Consider the following 24794-nt stretch of genomic DNA (forward strand, 5'->3'; position numbering starts at 1 on the left):
CAAATTAACTAACAGATATGTAGGGACTGAACTATTGATGAAAGAACTCAGCAAGGGCTCTTTTAAGTTTTAAGAACCCTCTTCTGATCAATAAGATTGAGCTAAATTGAATTTCGCTACCTGCTGGTCTGTGCTGTCCCATTCACTGCAAACAACCTTGACATTGTCACAAAACATTCATTTTGTACACCAGATGAAATACAGGAGGGACCGGTGCTATGGTGTAGCTGGTAAAGCCGCTGCCTGCAGTGCCAGCATCCCATATGAGCGCCGGTTTGAGCCCTGGCAGCACCATTTCCAATCCAGCTCTCTGCTATGGCCCGGGAAAGCACTAGGAGATAGCCAAAGTCCTTGGGACCCTCCACCTGCGTGGGAGACCCAGAAGAAGCTCCTGGCTTAGGATAGGTGCAGCTCTGGCCATTGCGGCCAGTTGGGGAGTGAACCAGTGGATGGAAGACCTCTCTCTCTCTCTGTGCCTGCCTCTCCTTCTCTCTGTGTGTAACTCTATCAAATAAACAAATAAATCTTTAAAAAAAAAAAAAAAGAAAGAAAAAGAAAAGAAATACTTGAGAAGAAAGGTAAGCACTGAAAATTTAGGGAATCAGAACTAGAGACTGGTGACTAGAAACCTGTCTTCTTGCGTACTTCTTATGGTTCAATTCAGATCATAACTCAGATTCCCATTTTGGAACAATTTTGTCTTACTCTACTTACATGCTAATAGTTTAAAAGACAGATGTGTGCATATATAAAAGTATGACACAGAGGATTCATAAAAACTAAGTCTATTTAGCCTATAGAGAAATGTCTCACACATGTAGATAAAAAATGCTAAGATCTTAAAAATCAAGAAAAGTAAATTCATATATCATTTTTATGTAACTATGTTATCTCAGCAGTGGATTAAATCTCACATACATCCTTTGCTTGGAAAAATCTACCTTTTATTATGTCATGTACAGCACATAACAATAATTTGAACCAGTATTTCTTACATTTCAATAGTGCTTTCAGTTGGCCAGGTTACCTTCATTTCAATTTCTACTTTGATCTTCATATCTACCAGGGACTAAAGTAGAAGAAATACTGTCATTCCCATTGTGAAGATGAAACTCAAAGAGTTTGAGATTCAGCCAATCCCAAACTACTAAGAGGAGGATCTAGAATTCAAACCTATCCATATCTTTCCATCCATAACCAGTTTTTCCCTCTGTAGCATATACATACTAAAACAAAAATTAACCCTTTTAAATGCCATTTTAAAATTTAAATCAAATAAATTTTGCCATCCAAAGTCCTAATTAGACACTTGCTAACCCTAAAATATCCCAAGGAATGTGTTTCTTTTAGACCTCCAAAGAAAACATTATTTCTAGATTAGTAACAAATGTTTAAGTACTTGCAAAAAAATTTTTTTACAGCTAATATTACTTCCTTTTGTTATATGGGTAAGAGAAATAAATACATTTATCGCTTCTCGGCCTTTTGGCTAAGATCAAGTGAGAAATAAATACATTTCCTGCTTTTGACTGACTGCTACTAAGTCTCCTGAACTCTTCCCCTTGGTGTACTTGAGAAAGGATAACCGTGAGTCTGGGAAGCGTCAACTTTCCCACAATGGTTCTAAAATATTTTGATTCATAGAATAAATACACTGCCAACAATGAACCAGTTAATATGCTATCCAAATGAATCTGAAAACTGGCATTATTCACTTTCTCTGTTTTTATTCTTCTATTTAAGATTATAATAAATCATTTAATCACACTAGAGGGGGAAGTCGTCAAATTAAAATTACAGTACTATAAGAAAATAGTTCAGAGAACAACTTTAGACATTGTAGAGTAGAACTACTATGCTGAATGTGCATTTTGTGATTGATTTATAATATATTTCATTGCCTTAAAACAATGAAGAAAAATAATTTTAAAAAGTTATGATTTTCTACCTGAAGACTTTTACATTACTGGTGTTTTTTCCCTAAATATTTATTTATTATTTGGAGGGGAGAATTACAGAGAAAGAGGAGAGGAGACGAGAGGAGAGGAGGGGAGGGGAGGGGAGACATCTTCCATCAGCAAGTTCATTTCCCAAATGCCCACAACATCCAGGACTAAGCCATGTATAAGTTAGAAGCCAGGGATGCCAACCGGTCTCCCACATGGGTAGCAGGGACTCAAGTACTCGGGTCATTATCTGTTGCTTTCTCAGGTGCTTTAGCAGGAAACTGGGCCAGAAGAAATGTAGCCAGGACTCAAACCAGCAACTTGCATATGGGATGTGATCATCCCAGTGGCATTTTGCTACAACACCTATCCCAAAATTACTATTTCAAGGTACCTTCTTCTATTCCCTCCATATTTGTTGGAAAGGCACAAGCTCATAAGCATATAAATAATGTGTTGTTAACATGATTATATCACTTCCTACAGTGTCTTCTGTGAGTACTCTAGCCCTCTTCCAACCATCATCATCACACTCTCCACTCTAGCCACACCAGATTGTTAACCCTTCCCTAAGCCCTTGCCACTAAGTTTTGCATTGCTATTGTTCATGACAATTTTTCAATTTTTCCACTAATTCCCTTTTGCTGCTTTTTTAAAAAAATATTTTATTCATTCTTCAATATGATAATCAAATGCCATGTTCCTTCATCTCAAAATGAAATGATAATTATTTTCTCTTCTGCATAGAACTGCTTTAAAAAATGCTTAACACGTTTGTTCAGTTAGTTGATCATGTTAGGTCTTTAATTATCTCTGTCACACATGTGAGCCTTATAAGACATAGATCTTATTAAACTGACTCACCTATAACCTTCATCCTTTCAGTTAATGGCAATTCCATCACTCTCAGCTTATAAAATCAAAACAAAAAAAAAACAATTGGAACTATCCTAAATACTTCCCTTTCTCTCATACCCTAAAACCAATCTATTTCTAAAATCCTTTGGCTCTTTCTTCCCAATAAACCTAGCACATCAAAGTCACGGCATCCCTCCTATGAATTATCAAAAGAGCCTCCTAATTAGTTCTCTACATCTACAATTGTATTCATATATTCATAAAACAGCAACAGAGTTACACAAGGGGTCTTTTAAAATGCATGCCTGATCATACCACTCTTCTCAAAACCTTGCAACATCATTATCCTTCAACATGAACAAGGCCCTACATGATCAGCACAGCCCCAAATACTAGCTATCCATCTGTTCTCACCACTGGTTACTTTTCTCTAAATCTTTTAGCATCATATGGGTCTTCTTGTCAAAAACATGAGGCATTTTCCTATCTTGGCTATACCTTTCCTTCTCTCTAGACGGCTTTCCCCCAAAAGATCCTGTAACCTTGGCTACATCCTGGCCTTCTTCCAACTGTCTTCTCAAATGTTACATTCTCAGTAATCGTCTCACTATTTTGGCCATACTATTTTAAAACGTAGATTCCATTTCTAATAATAGTGAAATAGTTCATATTAGACCAAATTTCTCACAGAAAATAATTGCAAAACTTTAAAGAAATAATGGAGAATCACCAAAAGCAGACATATTTGGAGGAGAATGGATATTGGAACAAAAGGAGTGCCACAGAAGAATCTTTCCATTTTGGAGGCCACTCTAGCCACAGGACAGCTGGAATGTAGATAGAAATTTACAGTCTTACTTGCTTAAGGAATCTAGGATAGACCAGATGCTAGGCCACAAAGCAAGTCTCAAAAAATTCAAAAATATCCAAATCATATCATGTATCTTCTCTGCCCACAATGGATTGAAGCTGGAAATCAACAACTCAAGAATGTCTAGAACACAATGCAAATACATGGACACTGAACAGCATGCTCCTGAATGAACAGTGGGTCATAGAAGAAATCAAGAGAAGTAAAAAAATTTCTGAAAGCCTATGAAGACAACACATCATATCAAAACTTATGGGATACAGCAAAAGCAGGGTTAAGAAGGAAGTTTATAGCAATTGGTGCCTGCATGAAGAAACTGGAAAGGTACTAAATTAATGGGCTGCCAATACATCTCAAGGACATAGAAAAACAACAAACCAAATCCAATATTAGTAGGAGAAAAATTGCAACAAAAAATACAAAAGATCAGTGAAATTAAGAGCTGTTTTTTGGAAAAAAGTAAAATTGTTAAGCCATTGGCACAACTAACAAAAAAAATAGGAAAACAGGCATTTTTCAAAAGATGAAATTGTTTTTAAAGATTTATTTGTTTATTATTTGAAAGGCAGAGAGTTACAGAGAGGCAGATACAGAAAGAGAGGGAGAAGTCTTCCATCTGCTGGTTCATTCTCCAAATGGCCATGATGGCCAGAGCTGAGCCCATCTGATGCCAGGAGCCAGGAGCTTTTTCTGGGTCTCCTACACTGCTGCAGGGGCCAAACCACTTGGGCCATCTTCTACTGCTTTCCCAGGTCATAGCAGAGAGTTGGATCAGAAGTGGAGCAGCCGGGACTCAAACTGGCTTCCATATGGGATGCTGGCACTGCAGGCAGTGGCTTTACCCACCATGCCACAGCCCCAGAAGATGAAATTCTAATGGTCAATAGACAAATGAAAAAATGCTCAGGATTACTAGCCATCAGGGATATGCAAATAAAAACCACAGTGAAATCTCACCTCACCCCAGTTAGATTGGCTCTCATACAGAAATATAAAACAATAAATGCTGGCGAGGATGTGGGGAAAAAGATCCCCCAAACCACTGTTGGTGAGAATGCAAACTAATACAGCCATTGTGGAAGACAGTATGCAGGTTCCCCAGAAATCTGAAACTACATCTGCCATATGACTCAGCAATCCCACTCCTGGGAATTTACCCAAAGGAAATGAAATCAGCATATGAGTTATCTGTACCCTCATGTTTACTGCAGCTCAATTCAAAAATAGCTAAGATATGGAATCAACCCACATGCCCAACAACTGATGACTGGATAAAGGAAATGCAGTATAAATACACTATGGATTATTACTCAGCCATAAAAAAGAATGAAATTTTCTTTCACAACAAAATGGATGTAACCAGAAGCCATTATACTTAGTGAAATCAGCCAGCCCCAAAAGACAAATACCATGTATTTTCCCTGATCTCTAGCAACAAAGTACAAAAATGTTATGTGTAATTATTCACATTACACTCTGCATAAAATTATTCCTCTGCATAAACTGTTGAGAGGAAACGGCTTAAAATATAAATGAACCATTATCTTGTAACCACACAGTAAATATTTAATGTTACATTTTCATTGGTTCTATTTAATTGAAAGAAATTAGGAATAATTGACCAAAAACCCTGTATACGGGTGAAACGGTCATTTTTCCATTCAATTATTGTTTATAGCCATTGTGTATATTCCCACTAAACTATTTTGCTTTTTACTAAACTTCTTATTCAGTGAAGTATTAAGCCTTTTTATTGTAATCTAAATTTAAAATGTTATCTCAAATACCAAAAAAAGAAGACAGAAAAGTATAAAGAAGGAGGATGGGAAAAAGGGAGGAAGGGGGTATAATTATGTTCTTAGACTTTTATGTATAATATTAAATTATTAAAATTAATATAAAATGAAATAAAAGAAAAATTGATATAAATCAAATTAATATAAATCAAAAACTGAGAAGAATATATTAGCAAAACTTATATCTGAAAAAGAACTTTTACTCAGATATACAAGGAACACTTAAAGCTCAACCATTAAAAGATAGACAACTTAATTGTTTAAAATGGGCTAAACACATAATCAGCAAAGGAAATATTCAAATGGGAAAAACACACATAAACTCAGAACAGTGTTTACCTAAAGGTGAGTTGAAAAGGTACAAATAGGAACTGCAAGCAAGGGACCTAGGGAAACTCATCTTATTAAAATGTTTCATATTTTGATGGAGGTTTAGGCTACATGGGAGTTAACATTTTTCAAAACATATGGATTGTGTATATTTCAAATCAAATAAATTTCCCAAAACAATACAAAGATTAAACTATAGTTAATGATATGCACACTGAAGTTTTAGAAGTTCATTAAGTGTTCCTATCTTTCAATGCTTCAAAAATAAGGGTAATGATAGATGAAAAGATGGATAGATTTATAACAAAGCAAAAATAGAAAAATGTTATAACTATAGAATCTAGATTGAGGTCATATGAGTATTCACTATACCATTCTTTAAATTTTTCTGTATATTGGCCGGCGCCGTGGCTTAACAGGTTAATCCTCCGCCTTGCGGTGCCGGCACACCAGGTTCTAGTCCCGGTCGGGGCACCGGATTCTATCCTGGTTGCCCCTCTTCCAGGCCAGCTCTCTGCTATGGCCCGGGAAGGCAGTGGAGGATGGCCCAAGTCCTTGGGCCCTGCACCTGCATGGGAGACCGGGAGAAGCGCCTGGCTCCTGGCTTTGGATCAGCACGATGCACCGGCCGCAGCGGCCATTGGAGGGTCAATCAACGGCAAGAAGGAAGACCTTTCTCTCTCTCTCACTCTCACTGTCCACTCTGCCTGTCAAAAAAAATTTTTTTTCTGTATATTTAAAATTTTTCATTATAAAATATTGGAAGAGGGATGCAAAAATACAACCTGTTCCCCATCATCTTGGGTCATCTTACAATCTACATTTTCTTTTTTCCCATAGCGTATCAACTTCTAATAAACAGAATAGCTGTTATATTTATTTATTATTGCTTGTCTCCCTTACTTCTTTATAAATACAGAAACTTACGTCACTTTTTTTCACTAAAGTATCCCTAACACTAAGTAAAGTGCTTGGAACACACACACACTCAATAAATACTTATTGAATAAATGGTTACTATGAATATTACCTTTAATTTACAGGTGAAGAAATGGAGACAAAATGTAAGAAATGTGGGAGCAATTAGAAGAACAGGCTAAGGCACACACATACATGCACAGATATATATCTATATTCTCTGATAATTTTAAAGTATTATTTAAAACATCTGAAAACATAAAAACCAAATTCAAGATTCGTTAAAATCTTGCTGTGTTGATATCTATATCTGTATTATTGAATATGTGGCAGTATTTAGTTTTCTAATAGAAATTCAAGGTAAAAAAAAGGTTTGTTGTTTTTCATTCATTTCTTCATTTTAGAACTTGAAAAATTAAAGATCCCTGGCAAAGATTTATGCTAATGGGTTAAAGTACACAGCCTGGATGTATGTATGAAGCCCCTTGAAAATTCATTAATTTGTTCACTCAACAAGTATTTACCAAGTATCCAACAAATGCCCAGTAGTAGTTTAGGAAATATAAGTGAGCCAGGCAGACAAAATTCTTGTCCCATAGAATTTACATTATAATAAAATAAATATCATTTAAACTATTTAGCTATAGTCTTTTAATACAATACTTTTTTCTAGAAGTAAATGCGAGGATACTTCTGGGAATTGGGTTCACTGTTCTCACACCAATATTTAAATTACATCCTCTGGATTCTACATCAAAGTTTTGAGAGAAAATATGTATCAGCTGTCTACTATTTGCCCAATATCATTTAAGAATTGTTTCATCATCAGGAGTGAGAAGAGAACAAGGAATGGAAAGAGACTCTAACCTCACCAAGCTCCTCCTCCTCCAAATCACAGTAGAGCCTGTGCTGAAGAGGGAGGGATTCTCCTTGCCACGGTGGGCAGTTCTGGCTCTCCACCCTTCTCAAACCTCCCTCTCCTGCAGCCACAGACTATTGCCCAGGATGTCCCAAGACAGCCTTACTTCACAGGCTATTAAAAAAGGAAAGTTAATAGGGCTATCTTTGCTCTATATGATTCTCTGCAGTCAGCTGAAGAGTATAAGGAAATTCTAAATTCTCTTATTCTTCAGAAGCAGTGTTGAAGATACCTTTTTTGATTAAGTCTTTGGTTTCCTGGAAGATATACATAGTAACTTCTGGCAAATATAAAGTACTAAACTGGAAAAGGTGTATCTTCCATGGAAGAAAACTCAGATGAGTGAGCATGTCTATTCTAATAAGCTTCTTTTAAATACACAGAAAAAGAGAGAGAGAGAGAGAGAGATGCTGCATTTTGGTGATCTTGTTTGCAAACTCCTCAAGGACAGTGATTTAGTTTCAAATGGTTTCTTCAACTTTTTTATTTCCTGAGCAGAAAGAAAGAGACAGAATCTCCCTGATCTGCTGGTTCACTATCCAAATGCCCACAATATCTGGGTTTGGGCAGAAGCTGGGAACTTCCCAGTCTCCCACATGGGCAATTGAGGCACAATCACTGGAGCCCCCCATCACCTGCTGCCTACCAGGGTGTGTATTAGCAGGAAGCCAGAATGAGAAGCAGAGCAGGGATTCAGACCCTAGCACTGCAATATAGGATGCAGGTGTCCCAAGTGCAACCTAACCACTGCACTAGGCACCTGTGCCTCAAATTGTTTTCTAACAATCCCATTCCTAGCACAGATTTAAATGAATATACAAATTGGATTCTGGGTAAATATATATATTGACCAAGGAAATGAATGACAAGGGTATGTAGAGCTATGAAGTAACATCTTTTAAATGTATTTCTATAAAAACCAATTAATTTTTAAAGGGCCTTTTGATTTTGATAAATCCTTTGCAAGCATTTCAACTGAATATTCTCAATATAATTGTTAAGGAAATAAAGATGAAAAATAAAATAACTAATGCCATTCAAAAATTCCTAAATTTGGAGATATTTTGAGAAGTAAATCATCTTAATTTAGCTGATACAAGTGTGTGATACGAGTGACAGCTCAAAAACAGAATTCTACACATTTCAGCAAATAAAAAAAATCTCTTGGGATGGTTTCCATTTGGATATATATGGGAAGACATAAGTGGCTAGAGAGCAATCAATTCCAATAATGTGTAAATTAACCAGGTAATACACTCAGCTTCCACCACAGACTATTAACATTAGGAAAAAACAATCAAATGGTTAATATACTCCTTATGCAAAGAATTGAATTGTTTTCCATTTTTCTTCCTCTAACTTATACATTCTTTGGTAAAAGGATTCCTATGAGAAATATGTTTTCAAGTGTAGATAAATGACATTGTCAGGATGTCCTTATTTCTATGTAAATACCCAAATCCTATAGGAAAGGATTTGTAACAAAATATTGTCTTTTGAAACCTGCTCTTTTTTCCTTGAATGAACTTCAAATGGAAAAATCAGATTAATTATAATTCATGGCTTTGACACAATCACAATATAGGTCCAAACATAATATAATTAATTAATTTACATAACAAATTAGGCCTAAATTTGTCACTCAAAACAAAAGTTATGACCTTGATAATAACAACTATGTAATGCATTCATTAACTCTTTCCTGCTCAAAATGTAAGTTTCACTCCAATATATTACATTTTTGGTACTCTAAAAACCCCACAGATCAGGGAGAACATTTGGTATTTGTCTTGTTGGGACTGACTTATTTCACTAAGTATCAAGTTTTCCAGTTGCATTGATTTTATTGCAAATGACAGGATATCATTTTTTTTAATTTGTGTAGTATTCCATGCTGTACATACACTATAATTTCTTTATCCAGTGTTCAGTTGCTGGGCACCTGGGTTAATTTCATATATTTGCTACCAAAAGCAATTTACAGATTCATTGCAATCCCAATCAAAATACCAATCACAATATTCTCAGATCTATTAAAAAACCATGGTGAAATTCATATGGAAACACAAGAGACCCTGAATAGCTAAAGCAAGCTTACACATCAAAAACAAAGCCAAGGCATCACAATACCAGATTTCAAGACATACTACAGGACAGTTATAATCAAAATAGCCTGATACTGGCTATATATATATATATATATATATATATATATATATATACACACACACCCCCACACACCCACACACACACATACACACACACCAGTGGAACAGAATAGAAACTCCAGAAATCGATCTACACATCTACAACCAGCTTACCTTTGACAAAGGAGCTAAAGTCAATCTCTGGAACAAGGACAGTCTCTTCAACAGAGAGTACTGGGAAAACTAGATTTCTGCATGCCGAAGTATGAAGCAAGACCCCCTATCTAACACCTTAAACAAAAATCCACTTAAAATGGATCAAAAACCTAAATCTGCAAGCTTATACCATCAAATTATTAGAGAACACTGGGGAAACCCTGCAAGACATTGGCATACACAAAGCCTTCTTGGATAGGATCAAGAAGCACAGGCAATCAAAACCAAAATTGACAAAGGGGATTACATCAAATCGAGAAGCTTCTGCACTACAAAAGTGCAGAAAGTGCAAAGTGAAGAGGCAATTGACAGAATGGTAGAACATATTTGCAAACTAGGCAAGTGATAAAGGATTAATATCCAGAATATATAAAGAGCTCAAGAAACTAAACAACACCAAAGCAAATAATCCAGTGAAGAAAAAGGCAAAGTACTTCAACAGACATTTTTAAAAAGAGGAAATCCAAATGGCCTACAGTTACATGAAAAAATGCTACGGATTATCAGCCATCAGGAAAATTCAAATCAAAACCATGAAGAGGTTTCACCTCACCCCAGTTAGAATGGCTTTCATACAGAAATCAAAAATAACAAATGCTGGTGAGAAAGTGGGGTGGAGGGGAGGCACACTAATACAATGTTTGTGGGAATGTAAACTAGTCCAGCATCTGTGGAAGACAGTAAACATATACCTCAGAAATCTAAATGCAGACCTACCATATAGCCCAGCCATCTCACTCTTAGGAATTTACCTAAATGAAACAAAATCAGCATATGAAAGGGTGATCTGTGTGCTCAATTCATATCCTTTAAATCCTCTTAAACTAAATATACTATGCATCAAATCTCATACTATACCATGAATTTATTTATAGCAAAATTCCAGTGCAATTTAAGCTTGTGAATAATATAACTTACTTTTCATTACTTCAGTTTAAAAAGGATGTCAATGATTTTCATTCTAATTTTCTTCAACTTCCACACATACATACTCCACAAAAGACCTAACTTTTAGTGGGGTATCAGTTTAACACATGTAACTCAATAAAAGCTAAAAGCCAACACAGTGGTCACTTGAAAAACAAAGATTAAACATAAAAAAACAGACGTATTTCTCATCTTGACAAAATGATCATTATTGATATCAACAGAACCTACACACAGGCAAGACAGGGGTAGGGAAGCATCTACATTTGATAGTTTATATTTCACCCTAGTTTTGAGACCAGCTGCAGGATAAACAGCTTGGCTGTGTGACTACAGACACACAATTACATATTAGTATTTCCAACTCTGACCAAAGCTGCACATCCTCTAAACATATATAGGGATGTAGTCTGTGATAGGCCCTGTACCATTAAATAGGACAGAGTTCTATCTCATTCCTTTGCTTTCTACCCAAATGAGATGCAAGGAAAGTGTCTGAATGTTCTGTTTAATCCTTATGCAAACTTAACCTCCAATATTAGAATTATAATTCTAATTTGGAATTTCCTTTATTCAAGACATTGTCCTAATTGTGAAAAATAAACTCCTATTTCTAATCAAGGAACAATATGGAAGTGGGATTTATTAATCAAATTCTAGAAAATAGAGGTATAATTGACTAGAATCATTTAATTTCTTCATTTGCTTATTGTTTCATTTGTCCATCATAACAATGCTATAAGATATGTCCTCTACATAGTCAATCTATCAAAATGACTAAGAAGTTCCATTTCTTTTGTAAAACATGCAGGCTGATGCCTAGGCTTGTTGAACATATACAGGAATAGTTAGTAAAGCACTCCTGATCCTATCACTTGAGCTCATGATAATGAAGAGATAATTTTTTTCTACCTCTCAATATGTATTTGCAATTTTTTGATAGTAAATCATATAAATTAAGTAAAAATGATATAAACAAATGACATCTAGGTATGAAAAGAAAACAGTTGCTATTTCTATGTTATTTCGAAGTAGAATATTTTGAAAAGACTCTTCGGAATGAGAAAGAATTAGTAATAGAATTAAGAACAAAACAGTTACAAAAGTTGGGAGACGGCTGGCACCGCAGCTCATTTGGCTAATCCTCCACCTGTGGCACCGGTACCCTGGGTGCTAGTCCCGGTTGGGGCGCCGGATTCTGTCCCGGTTGCTCCTCTTCCAGTCCAGCTCTCTGCTGTGGCCCAGGAAGGCAGTGGAGGATGGCCCAAGTCCTTGGGTCCTGCACCCGCATGGGAGACCAGGAGGAAGCACCTGGCTCCTGGTTTTGGATTGGTGCAGTGCGCCAGCCGTAGCAGCCATTTGGGGGGTGAACCAACGGAAGGAGGACCTTTCTCTCTCTTTCTCTCTCACTGTCTAACTCTGCCTGTCAAAGAAAAAAAAAGTTGGGAGACATTTAAAATCTCTAGATGAATTTCATTCAAACTGAAAATTACAGTGATGCGGACATATTATCAATGTCATAAGATGATACATAATTCTAACCAGTGGGTTCCAAAAAAAAAGAAAATCTTTAGACCTGTATAAAAATGAGTATTTACATGCATTATGTTATACCACGTGTTAAGGTACACATGCACTGTATTATTTTCTACTTTAATCAACTCTATTAATCAACAAACTATATGTTCCAAAATAAATTAGATAAAATGTCAATTTTCAATCCTATTTTACACTGAGAAAAATGACTCATCAAAGTTAAGTGAGAGGGAGGGGGCTGACACTGTGGCGCAGCAAGTGAACACCCTGGCCTGAGGCACCGGCATCCCATACGGCGCTGGTTCGAGACCCGGCTGCTCCACTTCCATCCAGCTCTCTGCTATGGTCTGGGAAAGCAGTGGAAGATTGCCCAAGTCCTTGGGCCCTTGCACCCACGTGGGAGACCAGGAAGAAGTTCCTGACTCCTGGCTTTGGATCAGTGCAGCTCCGGCTGTTGCGGCCATTTGGGGAGTGAACCATCAGATGGAAGACCTCTCTCTCTCTGCCTCTGCTCTCTCTGTATAACTCTGACTTTCAAATAAATAAATCAATCCTTTTTAAAAAAAGTGAGAGACAATAAATACACATATCTGAATGGTATCTTCTGCTCACAAGAACATATTACTGTACAATTACCAAAATAAAACATCAGCTACTTTAGGAGAAATACTATATTTAGTAGCTGTCTTCAACCTCACTCACTGCTATCATTTTTGAACCTTCCCAAAAGAAGTTGTTAATAAAAAGAAATAGCACAGTTGATGACTGTAAAACCATAAAAAGCATAAGCTACAAGTGTGGAAGCAGGGAGATCACATAGGATATCACTGAATTCTGAGGGAGGAGCTAGTTATATGCACTAGCAACTTGTAGGTGAATGTTTGAAACAAATGTGCTCATGTTATATCTTTTTGTAAAATTTTCTCTTCTAGCTAATGCTGTTTGTTATTCTTTTTTTAAATTGTATTTGAAGTATGCAAGTTTCATGTTTTTACATGTAGAGATTCAGGAACATAGTGATACTTTCCACCCTACCTCCCTCCTGCCCATGCTTCTACCTTTCTTCCTCCCCCCTCTCCTAGTCTCATTTGTTTACAAAGGTCTATTTTCATTTAACTTTATACTCATAAGATTAACCCTACACTAAGTAAAGAGTTCAATAAATAGTATTAAAAAAAACTGACAAAAACACTGTTCCTCAACAGTCAAGACAAGGGCTGTTCAAAATCATCACATTTCAAAGTCTCAAGTTCACTCCTATTCTCAAAGGGAATAAAACCAAAACTGAAGGTAAAAAGCTAGATTCTGGGGTGGGAGTTTGATGCTGCTTTGGACATCTGAACCCTCTATCAGAGTGCTGGCATTTCCAGTCCTAACTCCCCTTCAGATTTTAACTTCCTGCTAATGTGCATCCTGGCAGGCAGGGGTAACGACTTAGGTCACTGGGTTCCTGCCACCCACACCACCCACATTGGAGATTCCCATTTAATTCCTGGCTCCTGGCCTGGCCCAGGCCAGCTGTTATGGGCATTTGGGGAGTGAAGCAGTGGATGGGAGATCTGTGTCCATCTGTCTATGTCTGATTTTCTGCTTTTCAGACAAATAAAAAATACATGAATAAAATGGAGTATTTAAAAGGCAAGCTCTGGAATGAGACAGCCTGGGTTTGGGTCTTGGCTCTACCATTTACTACCAGGTAATATTGAACAATTCATTTAAGCTCCCTGTATCTGTCTCTTTATCTATAAAATGAAGAAGACAATTCTGACCACATAAGGGCATTTTGAAGGTTAAACAAAGCATTCCATATTAAGGAGTACCTACCACATAGTAAGCACACATTACTCACTGGCTAACACTGATACAATGTGGGTGAGGGTGCTAGCACAATGGTCAATAGGATTGGCACAGGAGGCCAGTCCGGCCAGACCCAAATCCCAGCTCCATTACCTTGCAACTTTGCTACTAAAGTACAAGTCATTTAATGTCTCTGTGGCTCAAATTTCTCATCAGGAAAATATACACAATGACACAGGATTACTGCACAATGATCACTGCATTGATTTAATATGTTAATAAATATAATGTGCCTGGCATAATAAATGCTTAATGTAATAAATGTAAGCCACTATGATTTTGTATATAATTGGCTTTTTGGTTAGATAGCAAACTATCCTTTCTCAGAACATTCAGTTATTTGCTTTTACGATGATCCCTTCTCCCTCAGAAATGAATGCAGGATTCAAGCAAGTTAGTCTTTAGGACAAATAGAGCACCACTGCCATCTGGTGGCAAATTGCTAACACATTCATCAAATGAGAAATGTTTCTCATCACACAGATATAAATTTGATTTTAAAGCAAACTAAATCTAATGTAGTTATAAATATATGACATATTACATAGAATATAGTTTAAATTAATATTTTTAAAATTAATATTAAAATAGTTAAAACATTTTTAATATTTTTACTGACAAAAATTATATCTTTGTGTTGTAAATGATGTTTTGATATATAAATATACATTATAGGATGGCTACCAAGCTAATTAACAGCATATAAAATATTTTTATGTAGTGAGAACATTTAAAATATACTTTATTAGCAATTTTCAAGTAACTTCACAATATGTATTAACTAGAGTCATCATGTTATATAATAGATCTCAGAACTTAAGTAATGCTAACTGAAATTTTGTACCCTTTGACCAGTGATCTCACAATCCTTGCCATCCACAAGTCCCCAGGCCCTGGTAGCCATCATTATGCTCTAGGTCTCTATGAACTTGACTTTTTAACATTCTGCATGTAAGTGATACTAGTCTTTCTGTATCTGGCTTATTACACTTAGCATAATGTATTCCAGGTTTATCAATGTTGGCATAACTGACAGAATTTCACTCTTTTTAAAAGCTGAACAGTAAGCCATTGTGCATACAGACCATATTTTCTTTATTCATTTATTCTTGGGCAGTTAAGTTGATTCACTATCTTGGATATTGAGAGTATGCTGCAATGAACATGACTACAGACATTTCTTCAATATATTGGTTACATTTCTTTTGGATATATACCCAGAAGTGGAATTTCTAGACAAATCATATGGAAATTCTATTTAAAATCTGAAGAACCTCCATATTTTTTCCATAATGGCTATAAAACAACAATGTATAAGGATCCTTTTTCTCCACACTCATGCCAGCATTTGTTATCTTTCACATCCTTGAATATTTTCACCATAACAGATATGATATGATATCTCATTGTGGTTTTAATTTGCTATACTCTAGTGATTAGAATTGTTCAGCATTTTTTTTTATATACTTGCTGGCCATTTACAGGTCTTCTTTTGAGAAATATTTTTTCAGTTTTCTGCCCGTTTTTAGTCAGGTTATTTGTTTTCTAGCTATTGAGCTGTTTGAGTTCCTTATACATTTTAGATATTAATCTCTCATCAGATGCATACTTTGCAAATGTTTTCTCACATTCTGCAGGTTGTCCCTTCATTCAGTTGAGTGTTACTGCACATAAGCTTTTTAGTTTGATTCATTTGTCTATTTTTGTTTTTTGTTGCCAGTTCTTTTGGGATTATACCTAAAAATTCTTTGCAGGTTTTCCAAACCAAGGTTTTCCCCATTTTTTCCCAAGGTTTTCCCCTGATTTTTGCCCAACTAGTAGTTTGTAGGTCTGCATGTAAGTCTTTCATCCATTTTGAGCTGATTATTTTTGTGGAGTGAGAAAAAAGTCTAATTTCAGTCTTCTACATGCAGATATCCAGTTTTGCCATCAGCATCATTGACAAAATTGTCCTTTCCCCATGTGTTCTTGGCACCTTTGTCGAATATCAGTTGACCTTAAGCGCATGGGCTTATTCCTGGGTACTCTATTCTATTCCATTTTTCTATATGTCGATTTGTGTTGGTACCATGCTGTTTTAGTTTCTATAGTTTTAAGTAGATTTTGGAATAGTATTACACTTCTTTGTTCTTTTTGCTCAGTTTTTGCTTTAGCTATTCATAGTCTTTTATGGTTCCATATGAATTTTAGGATTGTTTTTCCTATTTCTGGGAAAATACCATTAGAATTGGGAGTGGAATTATAGTGAATCCTTAGATCATTTAGGATAGTATGGACATTTTAAGAATTAATATTGTGACATGTTTTATATAACAGTTTGAATGTCATAAAAATGTAAGTGGGAGAAATTTCCAAAAGAGAAAACTAAGATTGTTGGGAAAATACAGTATCAAAAAAGGAGATGATTTTTGCATGAGCCAAACAATTGCCAAATACTGTTAAATTTTTGGACAGATCATAAGCTCTTGATCTTCTCTAGACCTGACTTTCCTGTGAAATGAAATAAGAGTGCTGCATATGTTGAATTATTTTTCTAGTCTTAGAACTAGGTGATATATCACTACTGATTTTAACATGATGATTCTATTGTATTGTTTGTCAGAACATTTTTCTCAGAGGAAACCTTGATAACTTCTAAGATCCTTTCCAAATTATTGGGGTTCTTTTAGTGCAGCTACACTGTAGGAAAATGAATTTTTCAAATATAAAGGCAAAAAAGCTATAACATATAGTAAGACATTAAGTCATATTATCAAATAAAAAATTTAAATATCAAATAAAGAAGCCTGAAAATAGCCTTATACAGCTTTATTTTCTGCATGTCCTGTAAGTTTCACTGACCAAACCTTACAGAACTCAAAACTGCATAAAACTACTATAACCTACACTATACTGGCAGTCCTAGCTTTGCACAGGTCAAATATGCATGAATTTCAAAATCACAATTTAGTCAAATAACACCAGTCCTCCAACCACACAGTTCATACGTCAGCTACCATGCTGTGTTAACAGTGAATAGTTAAATAAGAACTGTTGGCTCCTCGGTCCACAAGTCACCATGTAACTAACAGAGGAGCATGATGATCAGTGACCACTCATACTACCTCTCTCAAAGACCATCAATGATTGGTCACTGCACGCTTGTTATTCAGTCTAAACACAGATAGCTTAGTGTGCTATACCCACATCTCCCAGGCAGATAAACCCACATGACATTTTACACAAGTAGACACTCAACAGAGGGGATTAGTCTACAGAGATGAAAATATATTAAAGAAACAAAATGTGACAATGCTGGCAGTAAACTGCATATGAGAAGACTCAAAAACAATGACAGCAAAACAAATACAGAGGAAATGAGGCCAAAATGAAGTGAAGGTAAGAACCACGTTTTTAAAAAGCCTGATAAACATATAAAATAAGATAAAGTCACTTTAACAGATTAGAGTTGAATGTAAATGGAGTTGTGCAACAAGAACTGACTGAGGAATGTTGACACTCCATCCCTGGAGAGAGATAGCTAAGCAGAGAAAATGATCCACATCACCAAGGAAAGGAATGGTGATAAAAAGGAAGACAATGCCCCAGAGGAAGTGACATGTGCATAAAATTTCACAATAAAGGAACTGTCAGATTAGGTTGTGACATTGAAAGTACAAAGAGCAAAATGTTGGAGAATGATTCAGAGACAGAAAACAGTCCGATAATTCAATCTTCCAAGGGATGGAAGAGAAGCTTGTTCCATATTGTATGTTATACATTGTAGGAAAGTTGTTGTTTTGTTTTGTTTTGTTTTTTGACAGGCAGAGTTAGACAGTGAGAGAGAGCGGGAGAGAGAGAAAGGTCTTCCTTTCCATTGGTTCACCCCCCAAATGTCCGCTGTGGCTGGTGTGCTGCGCCTATCCGAAGCCAGGAGCCAGGTGCTTTCTCCTGGTCTCCCATGCGGGTGCAGGACCCAAGCACTTAGGCCATCCTCCACTGCCCTCCCGGGCCACAGCAGAGAGCTGCACTGGAAGAGGAGCAACTGGGACAGAACCAGCGCCCCAATTGGGACTAGAAACCGGGGTACCGGTGCTGCAGGTGGAGGATTAGCCAAGTGAGCCACGGTGCTGGCCTGTAGGAAAGTTTTAATGCTTTGACAACAACTGCTAAATGCCACAGAAAAAATATTTCTCCATTGATTATTAAGTCGATTTTCTGTGGATTTAGCTTGCACTACTATACAAAGTAAGGGGTATATTTATTGATGAGGACTAAAGATTTTTCAGTTTTTCATCACTGTCAATATAAAGCATTAAAAAAACCCAACACCTACTAAGCCCACTACTAGTATAATGCTAATCCCCTTCTGAACATATTTTATATATTTCTGGCAGTGTCATGATACAATGTTTAAGATGCCCTTTTTCCTGACCAAAAGAGAGACACAGAAGAGCATCAGGTACCTGGCAGTGGTAACTGAACTAATATACCACTGACTCTTGGGTCCATGTTCAATTGATCAGTTATATCCAAAAGTTCTTCTTGAGAAACATCCTTAGGTTTTAGAATGAGCTCACTACAGATACCTGGAAGAAAAATAAAAAGAGAAAAAGTTACCTGGCTAGTCAGGATGTGGTTTTACATTACAGGTGTCTTACACAGTGTCCATGCTTCTGTCACACTGGAAAGAAAGACCATTCTGTGGAGGTGATGACCCATGTACCATCAGAAGGATTTCTCCACTAGCACAGGTGTCTTTTGTGCCTCACGTGCATTCTTTGGCCCAGCACCCTACTTGACAATTTGAACTAATTTGAGATAAGCTACAGTTATAGATTTGAATATCCAAAAGATACCTCTACTACCACCACTATTAGGCCAATTTCAGCAAATAAACTAGCCAGATTTATTATTTGACTAAAATAGATGTAATAAAAACAGGCCCTTTCAATGTAATATATTCTTCTCACATCTTATCACTGGATAGGAAATCACATTGAATTGATTCTAGAAGAAATCTGGAGAAAAATACTAAGAAATTAACAATCTTTGGTCATTGAATAATACCTCATAACATGAGAAATAATATATAATTTGAATAGCACTTATTTGATCATTATTACTTCATGACTACCATAATCACATTTTTATGTAAAAACATAAATTTAGTAACACTTACAACTAAAATGAATACCTACCTACAGCAGAAGCAGCTCTTATCTTATTTCTGACGTACGTATGGCTTGCTGGGTTATTCCCCACTAAAATGATACTGAGGTGAGGTCTTCGGTTTCCAAGGGCAACCCAGGATTCCACATCTTGCCGTATTTCTTTCTGGATTTGTTTTGCCATTTCAGTTCCTGAGATAATAACAGCTTCATGTCTATGGAAAATAAACAACAAAGTTAATACTAAAGAGAGCATTAGGAACATTCACCTGCATAAATTAAGGCACAAGACAAAACATCTATGATTCTTCAAGTGAGTATCCCAAATTTGATTTTTCCAACTATATTTGACACTCACCCTTCAGGTTCATAAATGTAGTCCTAATTTTCTGAAGGATCTCAACTTTGTTTATCTCTATATTACAATCTATCCACTATAGAAAGAATGCTCCAGCCCCTCCTTTCCCCAAAATTCATGTGTTATGGTATCAGAAGGTGGCACCTTTGGGAGGTGATTAGGTCAGGGGATGCAGCCTTCACAAGTGGGATTAATGCTCTTATATGAGATACTCCAGAGAGTATCTCCTCTACCACATGAAGACACAGAAGAAGATGGTCAACAGTGAACCAATCAGGCCCTCAATCACACTGAATTTGCTGGTGCCTTGATCTTATAATTCCCAGTATTCAGAACTATGAGAAGAGAATTTCTGTTTGATAAGTATTGTTATAGCAGTTGATCACCATCTCTATATGCACTCATATACTCATACATATCTTTTTAAATTATCACACTATTCACAATCGATATTACAATACTAGCCATATTAAAAGCACTGATGTTTTTCTGAAGAGGGAGATCAACATAGCCAAGTCAAAGCTAGCAGTCATCTTCAAAGCTGTGATCCTTATTGTATCTACTCTTATATGGTCCTCACAGAATTGTAACCCTAAGGGTAAATCAGTTTGCTCTTCGTGAGTATATCCTATATGAGACGCTGAAGTGACAAACTCCATACTAACTCTTTTTTTTTTTTTTTCTTTTTGACAGGCAGAGTTAGACAGTGAGAGAGAGAGACAGAGAGAAAGGTCTTCCTTCTGTTGGTTCACCCCCCAAATGGCTGCTATGGCCGGTGCTGCGCCGATCCAAAGCCAGGTGCCAGGTGTTTTCTCCTGGTCTCCCATGCGGGTGTAAGGCCCAAGCACTTGGGCCATCCTCCACTGCCTTCCCCGGCCACAGCAGAGAGCTGGACTGGAAGAGGAGCAACCAAGACAGAACTGGCGCCCCAACCGGACTAGAACCCAGAGTGCCAGCGCCACAGGCAGAGGATTAGCCATTGAGCTGTGGCGCCGGCCTATACTAAGTCTTTAAGTCAAGAAAAAGTTTCAATTCAGAACCCCAGATCAATTCCATGACAACAATTACCAGTCTTGCCATGTTTGTCATTGATTGTAGCAGGGAATTGCTCAGTAAACAAATGATTCAGTTGCTCCCCCAAACTACAGCAACATATCTAATTTTAAAAAGTTTAGGGGCCAGCGCTGTGGTAAAGCTGCTGCCTGCAGTGCCAGATCCCATATGGATACAGGTTCAAGGCCTGGCAGCTCCATTTCCAATCCAGTTCTCTGCTATGGCCTGGCAAAGCATTAGAAGATGGCCCAAGTGTGTGGGCCCCTGCACCTGTTTGGGAGACCTGGAAGAAGCTCCCAGCTCCTAGCTTTGGATTGGTGAAGCTCCAGCCAGCCATTGCAGCCATTTGGGGAGTGAAACAGCGGATGGAAGATTTCTCTCTCTGTCTCTGCCTCTGTCTCTCTGTAACTTTGCCTTTCAAATAAATAAATCTTCAAAAAATTTTTCTTTTACACAGAATAATTCCTAGCAGTTTATACAAACTTAAGTAGATAAGAAGTGCTATACTTTGATAGAAGACACAATCTAACCCTGGGAAGCTACTAAAAATATACCATTTAGGAAGGCTTTTCTGCTCTCTCTGATGTCAAACTTAGAAGCAGTGAATTATGTTGCTCTTAATGCATATTTATTTTTGCTAAAGTACCTAATAAAAATAGAAGATGGCTGCTGCTGCCTGCTGCCCTGTCCTTTCCCTACTGAAGGGGTTGGTGAAAGCATATGTACCACATGTTTACACAGAACACCGATTGTAGGTCAATTATTGTGAAGAAGAACACAAGGACAAAGCAGAAGACAAAAGGCTGGAAAGGCAGTCCTTAAAGCACATTAATTCTTTCCAGTAGCTGTAAACTTTTTATTTTCTAATTGGAGCAGGCACTATGCATATCAGTCAAGTCTAAATGCAGGGCTGGCGCCGTGGCTCAATAGGCTAATCCTTCACCTGCAGCACCAGCACACCAGGTTCTAGTCCCAGTTGGGGCGCTGGATTCTGTCCCAGTCACTCCTCTTCCTGTCCAGCTCTCTGCTGTGGCCTGGGAGTGCAGTGGAGGATGGCCCATGTCCTTGGGCCCTGCACCTGCATGGGAGACCAGGAGAAGCACCTGGCTCCTGGCTTCAGATCAGCACGGTGCACTGGCAGCAGCAGCCATTGGGGGGTGAACCAACGGAAAAGGAAGACCTTTCTCTCTGTCTCTCTCACTGTCTGTCAAAAAAAAAAAAAAGTCTAAATGCAAACTTGCTGCTGTCCCTTCCAGGTAACTCAACTGCCCTTTCCAACAGGTTTCTGTACTTATATATAGAACCCAATCAAGAATATTTCATTTCAGCCTGGCACCAGGGAACAATGGCACTCATCCAGGCTCATGCAATTCAGATGTAAACAATCTTTGGCAAAGAAGGGATTGCCAAGTATGGTTTATGTGTACATACAACAAAATTTCCTGGGAAGATTGTTGAACTTGTTATACTCCTAGATTCTATAGTGTGTAGGTACATAACTATACATGATTCAGGCTCTCTAGGGGCTAAAGCTTGGAAACCTGCCTAACAATTTTCCACAGGAGGCTCTTGTACAAGGCCACGTATTTGAAAACCACTTCTTCGGTTCAACACAAGAATGGATCTTGACAACCTTGCTCCACTGCTTTATTTCGTAATGGGAATTTAAATGACATAATAAACTGTATATACTGAAAGTACACAATTCTGTGAAATTTTTAATAGATACATATGCCTGGGAAACCATCACAACAATACAGAAAATGCACATACCCATCATCCCCAAAACTTTCCCAGTGCCTCTTTGTAATCTCACTACTCCACCTCTATGAAAAAAAAAAATTGCCCAGTTTCATGAAAATTACAATTAGTTGAAAACATAAACAAATTGCTTTTATAAGTAAATATTTAATATATGACATTGAAGAGAAAGGAAACATCTCAGGTATAGAATTATTTTATATAGGTTGGTTAACATGTCATTTTTTCTGTTAAGTCAGTTGACATCAGAGCAGAAGTAAAAGGAGCAAGTAAGTGTGAATTTTTTAAGAGAAAAGAATTCCAGGCCAACAGAAGTATACAGCAAGGACTAAGGCCTTTAGGCAGGAGTGGTCTGGTACATTTGAGTGATGGCAAGGAGACCAGTGACTGCAGTGCTGGAAAGAACAAGGGACCAGGACAAGATATGAAGACAGAAAAGTAGTCACCAGACCAAATAAGGCCCTATAGGCCTTCAAGGGGATGCTAACTTTTACTATGAGTAAAAGGAGAAACCTCTGGGAGGTGCTGACAAGTATGGCATGACCCGACTTTCATTGTAAAAGTAATAATTGGTGAAAATATGGAGGATAGAGTTCTGGGGAGCAAGGGGATTTCAGCTCAGAGGCTAGTGTGGTATTCAAGCAAGAGATAATGGTAACTTTGGCAAGTCACTGGCAGTGAAGGTGTCAATTAGGATGATGCTGCTTTGTGGGACTGGCACAAGGCAGAGCAGGTAAAGCCACTGCCTGTGACACCAGCATTCCATATGGGCACTGTTTTTTTTTTTTTTTTTTTTTTTTCTGGCTTTTCCATTTCCAAACCAGCTGCCTGCTAAAGCCATGGGAACGACAGCAGATGACCCGTGTTTGAGGCCCGCCACCCATGTGGGAAATCCAGATGAAGCACCTGGCTCCTGGCTTCAGCCTGGCCAAGCATTGGTCATTGCAGCCATTAGGGGGAGTGAACCGGTAGACAGAAGACATTCTCTCTCCCCCTCTCTCCCTCTCCCTCTAACTCTTTTAAATAAACAAATCAATCTTTTTTCAAAAGTCTGTTTTGAGGGTAGTGTTTTTGAGATTTATTGACATTCGGTATAGGATTTGAATTACTGTAAAATCAACAATGACTCCAAAATTATGACCTGAGAAATTAGGAAAAGTGAGTTTAAATGAAAGTCTAAATTTTCTGTGGCTTGCAGGCCTCTACATGAACTTTCGTAGCCAGATTGCTAAAGAACACTCTGCTCACATGCCCCACAATACATACCAGCAATATTTTCGTTCATCAACAGTGCTATGGTCTGACTTCTGGGCCTTCACAGATACTATTATCTTTGTCAGAAATATTTCTTTCTCTTTCTCACCTCCCCAACTTCCTACCAAGTCTGTCTCATATACCATGCAAGTTTCAGCTTGGAAAATACTCTGGAAACTGCTTCCTGACAGCTAAAACCTGAGGGAACTGTCTTGGCTATAAGGTTTCACAGCATCCTCTTCCTACCTTCATAGTATCTTACCTTCTTATTGAAATGACTCTATTTTTCACTAGACTCTATGCTGATCTACTTTTTGATACTGTCAAACTTTTAAACTTTCATTAATTAGCTAAATGCCATTTCATTGTGGTTTTGATATACGTTTCCCTAATTACTAGTGTCTGGACCTCTTAGAGGGTTACTGGCCATTTGAAGTCCTTGTATCTTATGCCAATTTATCTCTTTTGACCACTTATCTACATCTGATTTTGGTATTTATTTGGAAGTTAATATTTAGTAATAATCTTGTAGTCACTTTTCAGGAGTTATATTTTAGTTCAGTATTCACTTTTCTCCCAGCTCGTTAAGGTGTAATTGGTGAATAAAAATTATCTGTATTCATGGGATAAAATGACACTCTAATACATATATATGGATATATAGTGAAATAATTAAATGAAGTGAGTTAACATATTCAACACATCAAAAACAAATATATATTTAAGGGGTAATATGTGATCTCATTACATGTGTACATTATATATCAATTAGAATATGTATTTTTATCCTTTCAAACATTCAACATGTTTCCATAGTGAACACTTCCCAAAGCCTATCTTCTATTTTTGAGAAAAGAACCTGGTATTTAATAATCAGCCTTTTCTTTTTCCTTTCTC

The 24794-nt window shown here is 37.2% G+C and overlaps 1 protein-coding gene across 11 annotated transcripts in view; it reads right to left on the reverse strand.

The window, feature by feature from the left end:
- The window catches only part of MTHFD2L (methylenetetrahydrofolate dehydrogenase (NADP+ dependent) 2 like), a 158318-nt gene that overhangs the window by 117180 nt on the left and 16344 nt on the right, over positions 1 to 24794 (reverse strand). For 10 of the 11 annotated variants that reach the window (XM_062198684.1, XM_062198679.1, XM_062198675.1 and 7 more), the window contains exons 2-3: positions 19502 to 19686; positions 18767 to 18889 (exon numbers count right to left, since the gene is read on the reverse strand). In XM_062198684.1, the coding sequence (XP_062054668.1) occupies positions 18767 to 18889; positions 19502 to 19655 (277 nt within the window). In that variant the 5' untranslated portion in view covers positions 19656 to 19686. Of the gene's footprint in view, positions 1 to 18766; positions 18890 to 19501; positions 19687 to 22655; positions 22709 to 24794 lie in introns of all 11 variants that reach the window. The other variant, XM_062198677.1, reaches the window with a different exon arrangement.

The sequence above is a fragment of the Lepus europaeus genome, chromosome 8 (genome assembly GCF_033115175.1).
Source record: "Lepus europaeus isolate LE1 chromosome 8, mLepTim1.pri, whole genome shotgun sequence".
Taxonomy (NCBI): domain Eukaryota; kingdom Metazoa; phylum Chordata; class Mammalia; order Lagomorpha; family Leporidae; genus Lepus; species Lepus europaeus.